This window comes from Terrapene carolina, unplaced genomic scaffold (assembly GCF_002925995.2).
Source record: "Terrapene carolina triunguis isolate 2854851 unplaced genomic scaffold, T_m_triunguis-2.0 Scaffold423, whole genome shotgun sequence".
Classification (NCBI taxonomy): domain Eukaryota; kingdom Metazoa; phylum Chordata; order Testudines; family Emydidae; genus Terrapene; species Terrapene triunguis.
In genome coordinates this window covers 536019-557450 of record NW_020664774.1, presented here as the reverse complement: position 1 = coordinate 557450, position 21432 = coordinate 536019, and the positions used below count along the sequence as shown (strand labels likewise).

The following is a 21432-nucleotide window of genomic DNA, read 5'->3' as shown; positions in this document are numbered from 1 at the left end:
CTCTGGGAGTGGGGGGGAAGGGGGGAGCTGAGGACTGTGGGGGGGAGGCTCAAAGAAGAGGCACTCTAGGAGTGGGGGGGAGGGAGGAGCTGAGGTCTCTGGGGCGACTGGCCATCCTCTGGAGAGGGAGGGCTCTGGGGTGGAATCTGGGGGGTTGGGGGAAGGGCTTGGAGGGAGGGAGGGGGAAGCTGAGGGTGGTCTTCCGGGGTTCTGAGGGGATGGGCTCAAAAAAAGGGGAGGGAGCTGAGTTCTTGAAGGGGGGAGGCAGGGGGAGGGGAGCTGGGAGACCTGTGGGGGAGGAAGCTGATTTATGTGTGTGTGTGTGTGTGTGTGCATGTGCACATGCACGGAGGGCACATGTGAGTGTGCGGGAAATGGGGGACGGGGGGGTAGTTGAGGTGGCTTTTGTGAGTGTGACAAGGATTAGCGGTAAACTGGGATGGGGAATGTGGGGGAGATGAAGTGGTGGGGGAGGCCCCAGGGAGGGGTCCTGAGTGGTAGAGATCTGGGGGGAGCTGAGGAGAGAATTGGAAGGGGTTGGGGAACTGAGGCCCCTGATAGGGGGTTGGGGTGAGAGGATCAGAGAGGTGGGGGGTGGAATCTAAGGGAAGCGGGAGATCGGGAGGCCATAGGAGTTGGGTGGAGGGGGAATTGAGGGGGGGGAGTGGGAAAAGCCTGTGGGGTGAGGGTGCCCTAGGTGGTGCTGGGTTGGGGAAGGGCCTATGCCAGTGGGAGGGAGCTGCTGAGTGCTCAGGGTGGGACGTGGGGCAAGGGTGATGCCTGGCCCCTGGGGTTTAAGGATACGGGCAGTGCTGTGAGGGGGAGCCTCGGGGGGGGGGGGGGGCAGGGGGAGAGAGTTATACCAGGTGGCATCCCTGGAGCTCACAGTGGGCACCAAGGTAAAAGCAGGAGTGGACTTTGTCCCCTTCATTTCTTGGCTTTAGTGCCAGTCTGGGGTGTGATCCCTGGGCACTGCCCACTCCCCACCAGCTCCCTATGGGCTCAGATGGAATACCCCTGTCTCCCCCTGCCTTCTTCCTGGGTACCTGCTACAGGCTGACTCCATTTACCCCCTTGGTGGTGGTAGCACAGTTACCTCTGCTTTGGCTCCTGCCATGGGGCATGCCCCGGCTGGCTATGCTTGGTCGCCAAAGCCACGCGATCTGGTGTCCTGTAGGGAGAGGCTGCAGACACTAGAGTGGTTGGAGGTGGGGGGACTGGGAGTCCTGGGTTCTGTCCTGGTTCTAGGAGGGGAGTGGGGTCTGGTCGGTTAGAGCAGGGGGGCTCGGAGTCTGGACTCCGGTTTCCAGCTCTGGGAGTGGGTGTGCTCTATAATGATGGAAGGGGGTGGAGGCCGGGAGTCAGGAATCCTGGATTCTTTTTTGGCTCTGCCACTGGTCTGCTGCATAGCTTTGCCTCTTTGTGTCTCTGTTTCCTCACACCTAAAGTAGGGATGATAGTGGGGCTGGCTAGGTTAGCTTTTTGGGTGAAGGGGGCCGTAGAAGAGCGAGCTGTTCTTATCAAAGGGGACCACCCTTGGGTCCTGCATTACAGCTTCCAGGCTTAGATAGTGACTCCCTTCGCTTTGGAAACGGCTGCTTTACAAAATTCAGAGCTAGACTCTGGGGCGCGCTCTAATGCCAGAGGCCTATTTTAGGGTTTCATGCTGCAGCCCATCACCGTCCCGTCCCGTCGTGTTATCTTATGTTCCTTATGAGCCTGCCCTTCTCAGCTTCTGGCTTGAGAGGGTTCGATCAGGTCTCAGATGCCAGATCGTAAAATAACTTTTAACCTGGGTTTCAGTTTTGTCTTTTGAATCTCTTCATTTTTTTAAATTTATTTTTGCTGGTAGACAAGTAGGTTGGAAACTCTAATATCATACAGGAGCTTGGAATTGAACCCAGGAGTCCTGCCTCCCAGCCCCCCCGTCTAACCCACTAGATCTCACTCCCCTTCCAGATCTGGGGATAGGACCCAGGAGTCCTGACTCCAGTACAGTTACCCTCTCACATAGTAGGGCACCACTGTTTGTATGTTCTGGATGCATCCTCTGTAATACACTGCATAACCCCCTCCCCCCCCATCACTCTTTATTCCTCTGAGGCTTAACCCCCATTTCTTTTGCTTCCCTCCCAGTCCTTCGAGGTCCCACTCTGCGTTATGGACTAAACATCTGCCCCGTTGCATTGGAAAGAAGTCTGCCGCATTTACAGACACACGTCTTCTTTCGTTGCTATCAAGAGCCCCTGAACAAATCTTCCATAACAGGTACGATTTCATATCTATCTCCTGCCGAACTGGATTTGATTTTCTGGGCTGGGTTGAGGCACACTGGTGGGGTCAGGGGAATTCTAGTGCTCCCGGCTTGAGGGAATCAGGGTGGGTGGGTGGTACTGCCCCCTGCTGGAGGAATTGGAGCCCTGTGGGTGTGTAGCTCTGTCTCCTGCTGGAGGGAATTGAGGGTTTGTGTGTATGTATGGGTAGTGCTGCCCCCTTGTTGGCAGGAATCAGGCTTCTGTACCTGTGCTCTCCCTCCCACTGCCCAGGCCGTGCCTGCCCTGGGGATGCACAGACAAACACCTTCCTTCCCAAGGGGCAGGAGTGGGTGTTGCCCTGTCTGATCGTGCCTAGCATGTCCTGTGTAGGATGGTACTCAAACAAGGCACTGTTTGCGAAGGCATCTTGCAGTGCTGGACTGGGTTTGCACATCTGCATTCATGTAGCGATGCCCCATGGGATCGGGGTGGGGGCATCTGTGTGGCTCCCAGCACGATGGGGGAACCCCAATCTTGCTCAAGGTGGGGGTCTTTGAGGCACCCAGCACGACAATAGCCTCCCATCTCTGTTCTGGCCTTTTCTATTTAGGCTGTGAGCGGTTTGGGGAAGGGACTGTCTCTCCCTGTATGTCTGCGTGGCGCCTGGTGCACTGGGAGTCCATGATCTTCACTGGGGGGCACCCAGCCATTGCAGCGCCCAGCCCAGTGGCAGAGACCCTCCAGTCCTGCATGGGGCTCTCCACATGCTATCTCACTATAAATGATAACGTTTCTATTAGTGAAGCTCAGATCTGCTGCACTGGGGTGCATTGCTTGATTTCCTGGTGGTATTGATGGCTCCTTGAAACTCTGAGAAATACCCCAGGGGGATCCTGCCCCACCCCCAGCCTTCCAGGGGAAATCCTCAGTTGGTCGCTCTCACAGATGTGACATTATAGTGCCAGGCATATTTAATATCCATACACATGGGTGGGAGAGTATCATTAAGAACAGCTGAGCTGTTTTAGTGCAAAATTCCAGAGAGGTAGAAAATCGACAGAAAATTCTGATCTTTAGGGGGGTTGTGGAGCAGGGAGTTGAGGGGTTCCAGATGAAAGTCAGGGCGCACCACTAGCGACACGCATTGAAATGGAAGCACTGCTCTTTGTATGGTTCCTACTCTAGCCTTGGAGTGCTGGTAACAACCCAGATCTCTAACCAGATCCTCAATAATCTCTGTGGGGATTGGGGTGGTTTACCTTGCCAGTGCCAGATTATACCCACTGTGCGCACTCAGTCTCCAGATCTGACGTCTAAATTCGTATCTGACTCTTTACCGCTGCTATAAGGGCAGGGCTGATTGTGTCTGGAAAAAGCAGGGTGATCTAGTTCTTTTGAACTTCTACCGCTCCCCTCAGCGTGTGTATAACTCATTAACTCTGTCTTGGTGTCCAGTGCGTTGAGATGAGGACATAGCCCCGAAGGACTCTGTTGTCCCCATCCCACTTGTATCTTCTGCCCCACTGCCATTTTGGCTTCAAAGTGTGCAGTGTTCTTGGGTACATGTGAAGGTGTAGCTCTGTGTGTCACGACTTTCCTGGGCAAATTCCAATGTGTCTAATTACATTTTGTCCTCCTAACAGTCCTCTTGTAATTTCATGAGGACATGGGATTTTTCTATACTTCCTGTCCTAAATTATGCACTGTTACCCTGCTGCCCTACCCAAGAGATGGCTGCAATTCAGTGCCAGACAAGTGATCTCTATGTGGTCTGGCTATTATCCAGTTGCCCCACCCCAGAGATGGCTCCATTTGAGCACCAGGCAAGCCATCCCTATACAGCGCCACTGTGCAGCTGTAATCCAGTTGCTCCATCCCAGAGGTGGCTGCATCTCAGTGCCAGGCGAGCCATCCCTGTGGGGCATTGCTGTACGGCTGTTAAAGCCACCTCTGGACTGGGGTAGCTGAGATCTCTGTGTGGCATTTGCTGCATGGGTGTTCCCCAGCTGCCCTGCCCCAGAGTGGCTGCGTCTCAACACCAGGTGAGGCATCACTGTGCAGCTGTTACCTAGCTACCTCTCCCCAGAGGCAGCTGCATCTCAGTGCCAGGCGATGTCTGTATAGGCAAACTCTTTGTGGTGAAATTTAAGGGACTAATAGGCATGTTTGTAACCCACCCACCAGTTCCAAGGCAGGCAGTTGCTGTAATTGGATCTATCCACAAGAGCCCCAGTTTACGGGTAGAGGAAAGGACCAGATTCCCCTGGCTCCTGCAAGCGAGCTGATGTCACCTGGGCCAGGCAGGGGAGGTTAGAGACTGTTTGCTATCCCATGCTAGCCTTCAAGCCAGAGACTAGGAAAAGCCTAGGCTGATGAAAGCTGGTCCATCTTGCTCGTTCCCCACTGGCTGTTCCTGCAGCAGAGATGGAGTCACCCCATCCGGGCCCTCCTCACCTGGGGTGGGATCGTCCCCCACAGGTTATTACCCAGGGCTCTTAATTTCTGGTCTCCAAAGTGAGGAGGCTCCTGTCCTTTCCCGTGAGAGAGATGAGAACATCAGTTATTAGACTCCTCTCTCTCGGGAAATATTTCCTAAGGCTTGACCTACATTTTCCTGAATTTCCTTGATGCTTCTAGTTCTCTTTTTCCCCCCTAAAGAATTTCCCCCCACGCTTGGCTTTGATGCTGTTCAAACACCGATTGACAGTAATCATGAACCCCCTGCTTAACTCAGCTCGCCATGGTTAGCTGCATGGCTGGTGGGTCTGGCTTATATGCTCTGGCTCACCAGGTTCATGGTCTGGAAGGAATTTCCTCTGGGTCAGACCAGCAGGGACCTTGGGGTGAGGGTGCAGGGGTTGTCTCCATCTGCAGCATGGGGTGCGGATCATCTGATGAGATCATCTCTGCACGACTCACCTAATCAATGCCCTGCCATTGCAGAGGCCTCAGTATCCCACCCCCATCCCTGACCACCCCAGATCAGACCCCTGGGCCCATCTAGCCCGGTATCCTACCTCCTCCCTGCCATCCCAGATCAGACCCAAGGGCCCATCTAACCCAGCATTATTGCCCCCTCAATCTTTCCTGTTCTCACAACGGCTGAGTCTAGAATCTGCTCAGGCCTAACTTTTAAGCCTGACTCAAACTGGATCCAAGCCCATGAGGATTGAGTTGTTTTCCCACCTAAGCCAACCCTTCCTGCTGAACCTGCATGCCCCGCTCCTGCTAGCTTCGGCTCCATTCTGCTTTGGGATTCCTCAGCACACTCACTCTGCAGTGCACACAGTGCAGCGAGGTGGCGGGCGGCCAGCAGGAACAGGGCCTGCAGTCGCCTTCGTGCCAACCCTGTGGCAGGAGGAGAGCTGGTCCGACCCGAACCCGAGAGCGGACGGTTGTTTTCCCACCTGATCTGGACCCAACACTTGTCGTTGGGTAGAAGGGTTCTAGTTTAGCCTCCCGAGGACTGGGTCTAACCCAGGTCAGTGGGCTCAGCACAGGGGGAACTGGGTGAAACTGATTGGTCCATGCTATACAAGAGGTCAGACTCGATCATCTAATGGGACTTTTTGGCTTGGAACTCTCTGAAATCCTTCCAGGCTTACCCATTAACCCTGGTGAATCTTGTCTCAATAGCCTAGTTGGTCTCCAGCTTGCTGGGATCGAAGGGGCCCTCCTGGTTGTGGGGGGGGGTGTCTGGTGGGGTGGATAGAGAGGCACTTTCCTCTCTGGACCTGGAGGCTTCTGGGATTGAGGGAGATGCGAGCAGCGTGGCAGAGCAGTCCCAGAGGTGGCCAGCGGGGGGTACTCTGTGTGTGTTTGTACTACTTGGCTGATAGTGGTTTTTCTCCTCTCTATCTCCCTCTCAGTTTAAATGAGTCATAATGGATCAGGAAAGTGGGGGTGACATCCAGAAAGCCCCCAACTTCCAGTGGAGAAGCTACAAGCTCGTCATTGACCCGGCGCTGCGGCGTGCCCCGCAGAAAGTCTACCGCTACGATGGAGTCCACTTCAGCGCCCCTGTGAGTCCAGGCATGGGTGGCAGTGGGGCTTCACTGCCTGCTCTGGGGGGCTGGGGGCTTGCCAACAGAGAAGGGGTAGCCTTCTTCCCTCCCCTTCTGCCTGGGACAGTATCTGGTGCTAGCCCACTGCATAGGCCCACCCTGGACAGCACTTGCTCACCTCTTACTGTGGACTAATACATCAGAGCAGTGGAGGCTGGGAGCCAGGACTCGTGGGTTCTGTCCCTAGCTCTGGGAGGAGGGTGGGGTCTAATGAGTTAGAGCAAGTTAAGGCTGGGAGTCAGGACTCCTGGGTTCTATTCCCCTTCTTCTGTCTCATTGTGTAACTTAGGGCACGTCCCTCCCTGTGCTCTGTGCCTCAGTTTCTTCATGTGTAAATAGGGCTAAAGCTCGGTGGGCGGGTTTGTGAGGGTCACTAATTGCTCTGGATAAAGCACACCGGGTCTACTCGTGAAAAGGGCTGCTGAAGCACAAAGCATTCTCACCTGCTGTCATATCATTGTGGCCAAGTTGTAAACCACGGGGCACTAGGTGGTGCTGTGCATATCAAGTCCCATTGCTCCATTTCCTCATCCTGAATGCGCGTGTGTTCCTGATGTACCTTGCTGCCCTGCACCGGGGACGCTGAAGCCAATAAAACACCGAGGGTGGGTGACGACTTGTAAAACCTTTTTGCAGATCTCAGCAGGAGAAGTGTTCCCATGATGTCTGTTAAATTCCACATGGTGTTGCCCTACCCTGCCTCAGTTTCCCCTTCAGTTTGTCATTCTCCCGCTTCCAGCGCTCCCCAAAGTCCACCTCCTTTTGGGGTATAAGCCAGCGATCCAAAGACTCACAAACCCAGCCTTGCCCTTCCTCTCAGAGTCTCTGTCTTCATTCGTCAGTCAGCCGGCTCCCAGCCTTCTGCTCACTCCCTTCAGCCTCCCCCACTAGCAATGATTGCTGCGCCCTCATGCTAAGTGGCACCCACGCCGGCCCTGGGGGCCGTGACTAACTGGGCTATATTCTCGCCAGTCCATATGGTCCTGTTTCCCAGGGCCTCTTTCTATGCTCCCAGCCCTCTTTAGAGAGCGTGTCCCCCAGCTCTCCTCTCCCCGGCATCGCACTCTGTTTCGTACCCTCTTACTGAACTGCAGGCTATGGTGGTTTTCCCTGTGGGCCTGCCCCTTTGGGACGTGGAGGGGCACACGCAACCCCTGGTATATGGCACAGGAGGCATGGGGGGTAGGCACAGAGCCCCCGCTGTCGGTGGGGAGGGGGAAGACACAGCCATGGTATGGGGAAGAGGGGAATGTGGGACACAGAACCCCTGGCATCAGAGGCATTTACAGACATGGGATACAAAGAGCCTCTTGTATATGCGGGACATACCTAGCCCCTGGAAGATGGGGGGGGGGGGAAGGGGGGGGGGAGACACACAGCACTGGGGGTGGGGGGTTGCCGGGAGTCCCTGAAATATGGGGGATGAGAGGGGACTATCTGGAGATCTTGGTGGGGGGTGGGATGTAGAGATGCCAGGAGCCCCTGAGGGGGGCATCGTGCTTGGCTGACAGAAGCTATGAAGTGCATGACGCTCTAGTTATTTATGTCACTGTAACCTCTAGGAGCCCAGTCATGGACCAGGTGGCTGTTGTGCTAGGGGCTGTCTGTGATTTATTAGGTGTATTATGGTAGTGCCTAGGAGCCCAGTCCTGGCCCAAGACCCCATCGTGCTAGGCATTGCACAGACACAACAGTCCCCGCCCCTTAGAGCTGCCAAGCTAAGTACAAGACAAGAGACAACAGGTGACTCCAGGCAGAGACATGGCAGCTCAAGAAAACATAGAGCCAATAAACGTTTTGTCTGGCATTAGCACTAAGCAGCCCCACTCCTGGATCAATGTAACATTTTTCCATGGCTGGTGCCCCCTTCTGGCTTGGCATGGCAGTGGCTCTCCCTCGGTTTCCCTCCTAGTCTCCAGCTGATCCGCTCAGCCTCCGATGCCTTCCACATTGCGGTGGGGCAGTCCTCTGGCTAGATCAGGGTTACCCAAAGTCCTAAATAAACTCTTCCATGCCACCTGGGCTCTGTAGAGTACCAGGGAAGTCAGTGCTCTGCCCTGTCTGGGCTCATGCCACCCTAAGTCCATCACTGGCAGCCAAACGAGGCAGTCCTCTCGCCAGGCCTGGCTCCGAGAGGCAGCCGTCGCCCTGTGTTCCTAGCCCCAGCTGCTGTCACCTGGATGGACAAAGTGACAGCGAGAATCTCTCACTGCTGGGCTGGCTCGTGGCACTGGCTTGGCTAGAATGGACTAGGGCTTAACTTCTGCCTGTGTTTGCTAACCTCAGGACTCTCAGATGCTGTAGCCAGGTGACTAATAAATTACTTGGTTTTGAAAAGGCTGTCTGTGGCTGCAAATACTGACTGGGAGCCTTGCGCCCTGGAGGGGCCCCAGGGTGGATTTGATTTAAATCATGATTTAAATCACTAGTCAGGAAGACTCGATTTAATCATGGATTTCTGCGTAAAAGTGCATTCTTGTTGGTTGTTACCAAGCTGAAGATCCTGCATGTTCAGACATGTTCCTTTCATCATCTTCAACGCAGCTTCCTCCTGAGAAGGAACACTTCTCATGATGTTGTTTCATTCGGGCAACCAGGCCTTGCATTTCTTTGTTGCACTGTTTGCATTTTGCACACATGCCTGTCTTAACCACAGGTAGAGGAACTTCATTAAAATATTCCCAAACTGGGTGTCTCTCACGGCCTGCTGCCATTATAGGTTTTCCCTTCTAGAGAGAGAATGGTATGGTAGATCTCAAATCAATGAAGGCTATACTTAGAAAGACCTCAAGACTTCTGGAATATGCTGCTCAAACAGTTTCACTTTTGTTTCTACTGCCTGTCCCTCCCTTCTCACATTTATCTCCAGACTTCTTCTCCTTGTCCAGATCTATTCCGCCCCCAACAATCTTCTATTCATTGAACTTTCTGAAACTTTGCACTTTTAGAGAGAGGTAAGGGATTGACTCTGTGTACACACATTTGTAGAGGGACGACAAGGTTGAGGTCTGTTATTTCTCACCTCTCTATATTTATTTATTTATTTATTTAAAATCATTTTTGCTGTTAACAAGCATGTTATCTCTGGAGAGACAAATCCACAGTTTGAAAACTGCAAAACTAAGCATCTCTGCTGGTATCTTCTAGACCGGGGTAGGCAACCTATGGCAAGCTGATTTTCAGTGGCACTCACACTGCCTGGGTCCTAGCCACCGGTCCGGGGGGCTCTGCATTTTAATTTAATTTTAAATGAAGCTTTTTAAACATTTTAAAAACCTTATTTACTTTACATACAACAATAGTTTAGTTATATATTATAGACTTATAGAAAGAGACCTTCTATAAATGTTAAAATGTATTACTGGCATGCAAAACCTTAAATTAGAGTGAATAAATGAAGACTCGGCACATCACTTCTGAAAGATTGCCGACCCCTGTTCTAGACTGAGCACTGTGTCCTATTGGGTAGATAGAAAGATTAACCTAAATAATCTCTACAGAAGCCCGTGGAACCCCTTAAGATTGGATCCCTAATCCATGAACTATACGAACTCATTTACAAAACTTTTCTTAAACATGACATGAATATATTGTCTCATACTATAGAATTAGAATTTTTAATCCCTATTCCATGATGAGGTATCTTTGAGCTATAATGTATCTTAATTAAAACTATCTTTAGATAGGTGTTTTCCTCAAAAAGCATTTTAGCAAAAAAAAAAATCAGAGTTAAATCAAATAAATCAGATTTTTTTTTTTAAATAATAATTGATTTTTATCCACTCAGAGGGGCCCAATACCAGCCTCCCACAGGCTGGATTTGCTGCAGGGAGCCATGAAGAGAGAGTGGGATTGCTGGTGCCGAAGGCCCACTCATGGATGCTGTGGGCCTGCCGCCGTGCAACTTTGTGAACCTGTGGGGTTTGGCCCTGTAAAAGGGGTCACTCCCAAGGGACTGGTCACAGGCTGGGGTATAGACCAGACCATGTGGATTTGTGACACATTTTCTTAGAGAGGATATATAAATCCTGATATATCAGGCAGATGCCAATTTCTGCTTGCTTCAGGTGAGGACGAAACACAACCCCTAGGCTCTCATCATTTCGTCTGGATCCTTGCAGTGTCCTCGTCTCTGGCCTTGACAAATGCAGTGTTTCCTTGCTCATATGCATTCAGAACGCTGCTGCAAAGATAGTTCTCCAAGCCCATCGCTTTGCCTGTGTCACCCGTCACTTTGCATCCCTATACTAGCTCTCCCTTCTCCATCGCATCAAATATAAGCTGCTTGTTTTCTCTTCCATGGCCGGTCCCCACCCAATCTATGCTGTCTCATTTGCTTTTGAGACGTCTGCTCCTGCTGCTGGTCGGCCCATGGCCGCCGCTGCTCACTTGTTATGTTTTTAAATAGGCACTTTTGGGCTTTCTCCCAGGCTACCCCTGCTGTCTGCGAGGAGCTGCCCATAAACAGCTGCAAAGCTGCCCCATTGTCCTTAAAATCCCTCCTCAAAACTCCCCTTTGGTGTGATGCTGACAAAAAGGTATGTGGTGCTCACCATCCTGGCTCAGTGTATTTCCCCATCTGTCTGTCTTTCTGTCTTCACCTGTTGTCTCTTGTCTTGTACTTCGATCATAAGCTCTCTGGGGCAAGGAGCCTCTTTTTGTCCTGTGTTTGTACAGCACCTAGCACAGTGGGGGCCTGGGCCATGATTCTGGCTTTTAGGTCTGACCACAATATAGATCTATGGGCAGGTTACCTCGTAATTGTACCTTGCAGGATTTTTTATTTAGATTTATATAAATGACAAGTGGGCATGACTTAAAAACCCATCGCACAGATCTCTGTGCAGCAGCAGAATTGAGTAGAACCTACCGCCAGTGTCCCAGATCCTTTTCTCTAAAGCTTGTAGAGACAGGATCCCAGGCTAGATGGCTCTGATCCAGCGAGACAGGGAGCAGGTGTGATGCTGATCTAGATGGGCCCATGGGTCTGACCCAGGGGGACAGAGAGGGGGCAGGAAACCAGGGTAGATGGGCCCATGGATCTGATCCAGTCTGTCTGTTCCAATATGCCTGTCCCCCACAGCCGAAACTCAGTGGTCTTGTGCAATTTATTCTTGAGATTTTTTTTCTATGGCAACCCTTTATCCCTAGGTAGTTGCCAATGTCCAAAGAGCTAAGATTTTGCGTAATTAGAAACATAATTGCCACCACAGATTGGACCCATGGGCCCATCTAGCCTGATATCCTGCTCCCCATCCCGGCCCCACCCAGATCAGACCTCCCTGGGCCCATTTAGCTTGGGATCCTGCCCTTTCCATGCCGCCCCGGATTAGACCTATGGGCCCACCTAGTCCGATACACACCTCCTCCCTTCCACCCCAGATCAAACCCATGGGCCAGTCTAGCTTAGTATCCCACCCCTTCCCTGCTGCCCTGGATCAGACACATGGGCCCATCTAGATCACCTGTCCCCATCCCTGCTGCCCCAGATCAAACCCATGGGCCCATCTAGGTTGGTATCCCACCTCCTCAGATCAGACCCGTGTGCCCATCTAGCCTGGTATCCTGCTACCCCAGATCAGACTGACAGTCCCATTTAGGTTGCTATCCCTTCTCCAACAGTAGCCAACACCAACTGCTTCAGAGGAAGGGGATAATTCTGGAATAACCTGCCCCCTTGGGCAGATTTCTTCCTAGCCCCCATCAGAGATTGCACCCTCTTGCATGAGGGTTTATATCCCATGCAAAACCCCTGTCTGTTTAATATCTACTGCTGTAATCATGGATCTTCTCATTATCCAGATAAAAGTCCCAGCCTTCTTTGAATTTTGCTAAGCTCTTGGCCCCAAAGCAGTGAATTCCACAGGCTAACTGTGCATTGCATCAAAATCTCTGCCTAAAGAAACACTGTATATCGGGGTGGCCAACCTGAGCCTGAGAAGGAGCCAGAATTTACCAATGTACATTGCCAAAGAGCCACAGTAATACGTCAGCAGCCCCCCATCAGCTCCCCACCCAGCGCCTCCCACCCACCGGCAGCCCTGCTAATCAGCTGTTTTGTGGTGTGCAGGAGGCTCTGGGGCGGGGGACGAGGGATGAATGAGGGCATGGTAGGCGAAGGGGGGGTGGAGTGGGGGCAGGGCCTGTGGCAGAGCCAGGGGTGGAGCAGTGAGCACCCCCTGGCACACTGGAAAGTTGGTGCCTGTAGCTCCAGCCCCGGAGTCGGTGCCTAGACAAGGAGCCGCATATTAACTTCTGAAGAGCCGCATGTAGCTCCGGAGCCACAGGTTGGCCACCCCTGCTGTATATCTAAAAGCACCCTCAGTTAAATCCCCCCCCCCATATATATTATGTACAGGGTATATGATTATACATATAATCGTGGGATGGGGATAGATTGTATAATATATAATCGGAGCAATCAGCCCCTGTATATAGATATCTATCCCCAGATTGTGTGTATTTATATAATATAACATATTGGGGTAGGGGATAGATTATATACATGTGGTATCTGATTGCTGAGATCCCATATGTAAATAACGGTATCTCCCCTATAGATTATATATATTTAGAGAGAGCAATCATATTCCTTCCCAGCCTTCATTTGATCACTTTATGTCTGGTCAGTTTCACTCCCTTCCTTGACAGTCCCTTTTCCTTTCTGTTGTTTTTGTTGGAGTCTTTCCCACAACAGCGGGGAGGGGAGAGAAACCCCTTTATAAAGTGTACATTTTTAACAGTGAGAGTAATTAACCATTGGAACAATTCAGCAGGGGTCGTGGTGGATTCCCCATCACTGACCATTTTAAAATCAAGGTTGGATGGTTTTTCTAAAAGATCTGCTCTAGGAATTGTTTTGGGGAAGTTCTGTTGCCTGTGTTACAAAGGAGATCAGACTAGATGATCACAATGATCCCTTCTGGAATCTATGTAGCACGGTTGGGAAACCACATAACCTAGCAATCTGATTCAGAGTTCCTCTGTGAAACCACTTCTGAAATTGACGAGGTTTCAAGTTGCTCATGACAGCCAGTAGGAATAACAATAACAGTAGCAACCTCAGATAAAAACCCTTGATTAACCTGACCTATCGCCTTCCCCAGGGCCCTTAATAAGAGGATGAGCCCTGTGTGCTGGAGCTGAGAACTCGACTTCTCTAGATTAGGGCTCTGATTTTGCCTCTGTGAAACAAACATTAGCCCCTAGAGATGCGCAGGATGCTGATCGAGAACACAGCCATCCTTTTACGGTGTGTGAAGAGTACTATACGAGAATAAAACCATTCCCCCACGTTAAAACAAATGCAGAGAAATCCACCACAGGGGAAAGGGAAGGGGTAACCATCTGTAAGTAGGCTTAGCAGAAGTCAGTTTTTCTTTTTGTATAATTATGATGGATAAGATCAATGTTTACTTTAAAGCAGCTCTTTCGATTTTTATGCATTTAGATTTTCACAGTTACAGGTAAAGTTATGGGGGGTGGGGGGGGAACAATAATTAATGACAGTAGACGTTGACATTCAAAAAGTTCAAGGTTTATAACCGTTCAAACACAAATTGTCACCATCATATGTCAAAAAAAACTCTCAAGCAGCGTTTTTCTTACTTTGCCTAGATGTAAATTTCGATTATTATTGAAGGAAATATTTTTTGTCAGTTTGTGTGCGTACAGCGAAAGCAACATTTACAGATAAAAATCTAATTCCCATGAGCCTTGCTGTAAGTGTCTCCATTGGGAACAGACATTTGACAATGGGCCCTGCAATCTAGCAGGCAAAGGTCTAACACAATCCAGTGGCTGGAAGTGAAAGCTAGACAGAGTCAGACTGGAAATAAGGCATCAGTGAGGGGAATGCACTGTTGGAACAATTTAACAAGGGCTGTGGTAGATTCCCCATCCCTGGCATTTTAAAATGAAGATTGGATGTTATGGTAGCATGGTCTAGTGAGTAGAGCACTGGGCTGGGATTCAGGAGACCTGAGTGTTACTCCTGGCTCTGCCACTGGCTTGTTGGCTGACCCTGGGCAAGTCACTGTCTCCCACTGTGCTTCAGTTTTCCCCTTCTGTAAAATGGGTCTGGTGAGCCTGACTTCCTTTGTCAAGTGTTCTGAGATTTATGAGAGAGTGTGACTTAAGAGCTAGGGGTAATTATTGCACGCCCTTGTTCAAACAGGAATGCTGTCTTGTGTCCTAGGCAATCCAGAGAACAGGGGAACTGAACCCAGGAGTCCTGACTGCCAGCCCCCTGTTCTAACCACTAGCTCCCACTCCACTCCCAGAGCCAGGGATAGAACCCAGGAGTCCTAACACCCATATCTTTCTGGTCCAGCCACCCACTGAGGTCCTTTGCAAGGTAACCTCCAGCTAACCTTTCTTCCTTCTCCCCCAGGATTCAGGATATCCTCCTGTGGGTGATGTACGAGACCCCCGGCCGCGCAGGATATGGTCCAAGCACAGAGAACTGTCGCTCCCTGTTCCTAAGTTCAAGGTAAGCAGGGCGGAGCTCTCCCTGGAGCGTCCCAGCTCCCCAGCATGGCAGCAAGCTCCCCTCTGCCGCTCCCCAAGCCAGCCTCAGGGATGTTACTGCAGCGGCTCCCAATGAGCTGCTAATCCTTCAACTTGGCCAGTCCCATCTGGATGTGTGCTGGGATCTAGCCAACTTCCAGAGCCTTTTGGCCACTGGGGGCTGCTGTGTAGTGAAGAGGGGTAGATGGGATACTCCCCACATGGGCCTGCGTTGGAGCCAGTGCCCCCTAGAGGAGAAAGGCCCTGTGTCCCATTCCCTACCCTCTGAGCCAGCCAGTCCCCAATACGGGCCGGATGGGAACCAGTGCTCTCTAGAGGGGAAAGGCCCCGTGTCCCATTCCCCACCACTTGAGCCAGCCAGTCAGTCCCCCTGCCCTGGTGCTGGATCACAGCTGATGCCCACTAGATGGGAAGGGGCCCATTCCCTGTCCCCCAAGCCAGCTAGACCCCCACCCTGGGGCTGGATTGGAGCCAGCACGCTCTAGAGGGGAAAGGACGCAGGTCCCATTCCCCCTGCCTGGAGGCCGATGGGGGTCAGTGTGTGGGTGCTGATCTCTCCCCTCTGCCCGGTGGCAGCTGGATGAGTTCTACATCGGGCAGATCCCGCTGAAGGAGGTGACCTTCGCCCGGCTGAATGACAACATCAAGGAGCCCTTCCTGGCCGAGATGTGCAAGAAGTACGGGGAGATCGAGGAGATCGAGATTCTCTACAACCCCAAGAACCGCAAGCACCTGGGCCTGGCCAAGGTGCTTTTCACCAGCACCCGCGGAGCCAAGGAAACCGTCAAGAACCTGCATAACACCTCGGTCATGGGCAACATCATCCACGCCCAGCTGGACATCAAAGGTACCAACCCCACCTTGGAGCCCTCCCCTCCCCTTGGGCCCCATGCTCCCCATTGTGGTTCATTCCTTTCCCTGTGGTCAGTTCCCCAGCCAGTGCAAATCACTGTTGCTCCTTCAAAGCCAATGGGAACTAAGACAGTGTAGCAGTGTCGGGGGCTCAGTAGGGGGTGCTCTTCCCTCAGTGCCCCAGCTGGGGATCTGGGCCCTTAACTGGCAACAGGATGCCAACAACTTTCTAATAATCATGGCCGAAATCTCTTAGGTCAAAGACCCCCCACGTGGCAGGGGTGGCTGCACTCGCAGAAGGGGTGAGGGGCAGGGGACCCTTAGGTGCTGTTCAGAATGCAGAGCCTGCATCTGGTCTGACCTCCTGAATAACCCAGGCCCTGGGGTTCCTACCTCCAGCCCACAGCTCCTGTCAGCTAGAGCAGATCTTGTCGCCATCCAGTCACCTGGGAAGCATCCTTGTCAGGAGGTGTCTTGTATTTTAAATACCTCCTCCTTGGGGTCAGAGAGTGCTTCTCCTCTCCGACCCCTGGCATCTCCCCATTGGGGCTGGTTTTCTCTGCTGGGATCCTGGGGTAGCTGGCTCCTCTTTGTGTGACAACAGAGGGAAATCCCAAATCGGACCCCTGCACCAGTAGTGTGTCATCGTTTCAGGCCAGAAGGGACCAATGGATCATCTAGTCTGGCCTCCTGTACGACCCAGGCTGGTGGTTTGTGCCCATACACCCCTATACAGAGCCCAGAGGCTTTAGATTAAAGCAGCTCAGTCTTCAGGAAAGTAAACTGTGCCATAGGGAGTGATCAAGGGGGCAGCGGAGATAAGACGGCCAGCAGGGTGACCCAGCTTAAGCCCCAGCTTCCTTCCGGGGGAAGCTGCTAGGACGAAGGATGGCTGGTTGCTCCCACCTTTCACTCATCCGTGTGTCATCCCCATTCCGTAAATGACCCCAGGTGTGCCAGGATTCTGTATCCACCTGGCTTCCTGTTCTCCTAAGAATCCCACTCGGTCTTTCCACCTTAGCTGAGCGGTTCTGTCACCAGTCTGGAAAAATGGGGTGGGCGCCATTTGGTTATATTTGGTACCGCTGTTGCTCTCTGCCCCAGAAGCGGCTGAATCATGAATCGCCTACTAGAATTACTAAGCCTGACCTTGTTCTCTCAAATGTGCTCTCTCCCTGCCCCTGCAGGACAGCAGCGGATGAAGTACTATGAGCTGATCGTCAACGGCTCCTACACCCCTCAGACTGTGCCCACTGGGGGCAAATCTCTGAGCGAGAAATTCCCAGCGCCTGTGGCCCAGGCTGAGACGGTACAGGAGGCTGGCGGGGTGGGCTGGGGGCCAGGCTCTTACTCCACATCTCAAATTCAGGCACCGGCATCCATGTGTAGGAATGGGAATAAGTAGCCTGACTTGTCAGAGCTACAAACTGTTCTCCAGCTGCCCAAGAGGTGGCTGCATCTCTGCTCCAGGCAAGCCATCCCTGTGCAGCATTGTGTGCAGCCGTTATCCTGCTGCACTGCCCCAGAGCTGGCTGCATTTCACCGCCGGGTGAGCACTGTGCAGCTGTCCCTCAGATGCTCCTCCTCAGAGGTGGCTGCATCTGAGTGCCTGGCGAGCCATCCCTGTGCAGTGCTGTGTGGGGCTGTTCCCCAGCTGCCCTGCCCCAGAGGTGGCTGCATCTCAGAGCTGGGCGAGCCATCCCCATGCGGTGTCGCTGCATGGCGATTCCCAGCAGCCCCGCCCCAGAGGTACCAGATATCTTTAAACTTCTCTTCCTTCCTCCTGTAGTCAGAGTCCCGACGGCGCCAATCCACCGACTCCTCCTACTCAGGCAGCACTGTGGGTTCGACGCCTGGCAATGGGACGCCTTGCTCTCAGGACACCCCATACTCCAGTGCTCGCCAGGATACCCCCTCGTTCTATGGTCAGTTTACCCCCCAGTCGTCCCAGGGGACCCCGCACACCCCCCGAGGAGGAACGCCGTATTCCCAAGACTCGGCCTACTCCAGCAGGTATGTGCTCTGTACTCTCTGCTGGACCCAATGCACAGCTTCCCTGCGCCATTGGCGCTCACGCCAGGCAGCTGGGCTGGAGCTGCTGCAGGGAGCGGGTTGGGCGCTTTCCCCGGCAGTCAGTTCCTGCCCCAATGCGGCACTAGGGGGCACTGTGCTGCAGGGAGCAGGGCAGGGACTCAGTAGGGGCCGCTCTCCCCTGGCAGTCAGGGCTGGCCCCAGTGCGATGCTGGGGGCGCTGTGCTGTAGGGAAGGGTGCGCTCTCCCCTGGCAGCCAGTGCGGCGCTAGGGGGCGCGGCGCTGTGCTGTGGGGCGGGGCCTCAGTAGGGGCTGCTCTCCCCTGGCAGTCAGGGCTGGCCTCAGTATGTCAGTGCTGGATGAGCCAGCCCTGTGCGGCGTTGTGTGTGGCTGTGGCCCAACTGCCCCGACCCAGCAGTGGTCTCAGCTCAGCTCAGCCTGAGCGGCGGTGGGTCTAACAGCTGTTCCTGCGGTGCCCGGATTTCACTGCCTGTGTCTTTCCTCCCCCGTCTCCTAGGCAAGGCACGCCCAGCTACTCCAGCTATCACCCGGAGCCGACCTCCTACAAGTCCCGCAGGCATGAGAACAGCTACCCGGAGTCGTACTCCCGCCGGCACTACTCTTCCTCCTCCTCCTCCTCTTCCGCCACGGCTGCCACCACCACCGCCTCCTCCTCGCACTACCGCCCCAATGACCCCCACTACTCACCCTACAACCAGCCGTTCGAGGGGGCAGGCGGGCGCTACCAGCGCCGCCACTCCTCCGAGGGACGCTCTGCCTCCCACCACTCCTCCTCTTCCTCCGCCCACCGCTCCCACCAAAGAGAGGACTCCAGTTACCACTCCCGGCACCGGGAGCGGCCCCAACGTGACGATCCCACCCCTGCTTCCTCCTCTTCCTCCTCCTCCTCCTCCTCTTCCTCTTCTTCCTCCTCCTCCTCCTCCTCTTCCTCCTCCTCCTCCGCTTCCACCACGGCAGCTTCTTACCCCGTGGCTCCAGCCACGCCGGACGGGACCCTCTTCCAGAACAGCCACAGCTTCGGCCAGCAAGGGGAGCCTTTCGCAGCCCCCAGTGCTATCTACCCTCCCTACCCGGCCCCCCCAGAGCCCTTCCCGCTACCCCCGGAGCCACACCCCTGTGATCAGGATTACCGGCTGCTGCCCACGGCTGAGACCTTCGCTGCCAACTCCCTGCCCCCCACGGAATTTCTGGCTCAGGAAAGCAAGGAAGAGCCCAGCCCCGCAGCTGCCAGCACCGAAGATCAGGCCCAGTCGCCAGCGCCCCAGGCTTCGCCGGCCCGTTTGGGCTCCCCAGCGCCGGAGACCACCAATGAGAGCGTCCCGTTTGCCCAGCACAGCAGCCTGGACTCGCGCATTGAGATGCTGCTGAAGGAGCAAAGATCCAAGTTCTCCTTCCTCAATTCAGACACGGAGGAAGAGGAGGAGGAAGGGGGCAAGGGGGGGGCCAAGGGGGCAGAACCGCATGGGCCCTGCACCCCGCCCCCACCCCTGCCCATCAGCTTTGAGGATGTGGTGCCAGCTCCGGACGCCGGGGTAGAGTCGCCCAAGGCCAACGGGCAGGACAGGGTGAGATGCTGCTCCTGGGGTCTGGGAGCGGGGTGGGGTCTAGTGTGTTAGAGGGCGGGGGTGGGTCTGGGAGTCAGGATTCCTGGGTTCTATCAGCAGTTGTGGGAGGGGAGTGGGATCCAGTGGATTAGAGCAGGGGGGCTGGGAGCCAGGACTTGTGGGCATGATGTGGGTTTGGAGAGGGAGGGGAAGGGTTGGGATTGCTGGGGGAAGAGAAGGGTGGGATCGGAGGGTGGGGTGAGGATGGGAGTGCTGGGGGAGGGGGAGGGGGGGTGTCAGGGTAGGACAGGGCCTGTTACTGGAACAGCGGGGGCGTGTCCTAACCCCGCCTCCTTCCCCAGGCCTCCCAGCAGTCATCGGGAGAGGACATGGAGATCTCGGAGGAGGAGGCGGAGGATGAGCCCACGGGGTCGGCGCCTGCTGATCCACACTTCCCGGTGTTGCCTGCAGGCCTTGGCCATCTCCCACTGGGTGTCTCGGCCTTTGCCCACCCGCCGGAGCCACCCTCTGCCTACCCACTGCAGCCCCTCATGTCAGTGTCCCTGCCCCACCTGACAGGCGAGGCCGACTACTCCCAGGCCCCGCCACCCCACCACCTGCAGGCGCCGGGCCTTCCGGACTACGGGGCACAGGCAGGCACGGCAGGCACAGGACCCGGGGCGGCTGCTCCCCCCCACATCTATGACTTCGTTAACTCCCTGGAGCTGATGAACCGGCTGGGCAACCAGTGGGGCGGGATGCCCATGTCCTTCCAGATGCAGACCCAGATGCTGAGCCGGCTGCACCAGCTGCGCCAAGGCAAGGGGCAGTACGAAGAGCCCTTCCCCTACCATCAGGAGGCAGCATTCGCCAGCCACCCACTCTACGGGCACTACCTGCTGGATCAGGACAGCCGCCACTTCTCGAGAGACCAGCTTTTCCTGCAGCAGCCGGCCAGCACCGAGGAGCCACCACCTGGCTCGGAGCAGCCCCCGCCTCCGCTGCCCCCCTCACAACCGCAGCGGCTGCTGGACTACCGGGCAGCGACGTGGGGCTACCAGGAGGAGGCGCCCTGCGACCCACATGCCTCCACTGTGGACAGTGTCCTGGCCACCCTAACGCAGGAGATGAAGAGCATCATGCAGCGTGACCTCAACCGCAAGATGGTGGAGAATGTGGCCTTCAGCACCTTCGACAAGTGGTGGGAGCGCAAGGAGCAGAAGGCCAAGGTGAGAGCGTGGAAGCTTCCCGCTGTCGGAGCTGTGGGGCCTCCCCAGCCTCCAACCCCTTGTGAATTGGAGCAGTGGGCACCCCCAACCTCCAGCCCCGGTATCTGCCCCTCCCCACCAACCCTCTGGGAATCAGAGCAGTGACCGTCCCCCCTCACCCTACCGCCAGCCTGCTGGTGTTGGAGGAGTGTGCCCCTCCAACCCTGCAGCCATGGGCCCCTCCAGCCCTTTTAGCTCCCCCCCACTTCCCCATGTCCAGACGCTGTGGGCATGTCCCCACCCCTCATTGCGTCAAGCCAGTGCTTGGCACTGTTCCTGACTCAGGCCCTGTCGAAAATGGGGGTGGGTTCCATTTGTCGGAGTGGGGGCTGGAAGTCAGGACATGCCTGGATTCTATTCCACCCTTGGGAGGGCAGTGGGGTCTGGTGGGTTAGAGCCGGGAGTCAGAGTTGGGAGTCAGGACTCCTGGGTTCTCTCCCCAGTTCTGGGAAGGAAGTGGGGTCTAGTGGGTTAGAGCATGGGGGTCTGGGAGCCAGGACTCCTGGGTTCAATGTGTGCTCCCCCAGCCTGTGCCGTTCCCAAGGCAGAACTCAGCCCCCCCCCCCCCCCCCGGCATGGGGCCTTGTGGTGGCTCTTGGCAGAGTTACTAATAGGGTGTCCTCCCTTCAGCCCTTCCAGAACGCAGCCAAGCAACAGGCCAAGGAGGAGGAGAAGGAGAAAACCAAACTCAAAGATCCGGCCCTGCTGTCCTTGGTCGACTGGGCCAAGAGCGGCGGCACCGTGAGCCTCGAGGGCTTCAGCTTCGGAACCGGCCTCCGTGGGGCACTCAGGCTCCCGTCCTTCAAGGTAAATGCACCTGAACTGCCTGGGAATGGACATCGGGCCTTTCCCATTTGGGGGTTGCTGG

General features: G+C 54.6%; 2 protein-coding genes across 3 annotated transcripts in view; both read left to right on the top strand.

Moving 5' to 3' along the window:
- The window catches only part of FBXL19 (F-box and leucine rich repeat protein 19), a 35759-nt gene extending 33590 nt beyond the window's left edge, over positions 1-2169 (top strand). The window contains exon 4 of the mRNA XM_026658291.2: positions 2137-2169. Within this exon, the coding sequence (XP_026514076.1) occupies positions 2137-2169 (33 nt within the window). The remainder of the gene's footprint in view (positions 1-2136) is intronic.
- The window catches only part of SETD1A (SET domain containing 1A, histone lysine methyltransferase), a 30887-nt gene continuing 11602 nt past the window's right edge, over positions 2148-21432 (top strand). For both annotated transcript variants that reach the window (XR_002909064.2, XM_024217079.2), the window contains exons 1-9: positions 2148-2268; positions 6125-6277; positions 14712-14810; positions 15425-15695; positions 16888-17009; positions 17490-17713; positions 18249-19317; positions 19659-20525; positions 21195-21371. Coding sequence is in view for 1 of the 2 variants with exons in the window: in XM_024217079.2 (XP_024072847.1) it covers positions 6140-6277; positions 14712-14810; positions 15425-15695; positions 16888-17009; positions 17490-17713; positions 18249-19317; positions 19659-20525; positions 21195-21371 (2967 nt within the window). In the remaining variant the exon portion in view is untranslated. The remainder of the gene's footprint in view (positions 2269-6124; positions 6278-14711; positions 14811-15424; positions 15696-16887; positions 17010-17489; positions 17714-18248; positions 19318-19658; positions 20526-21194; positions 21372-21432) is intronic.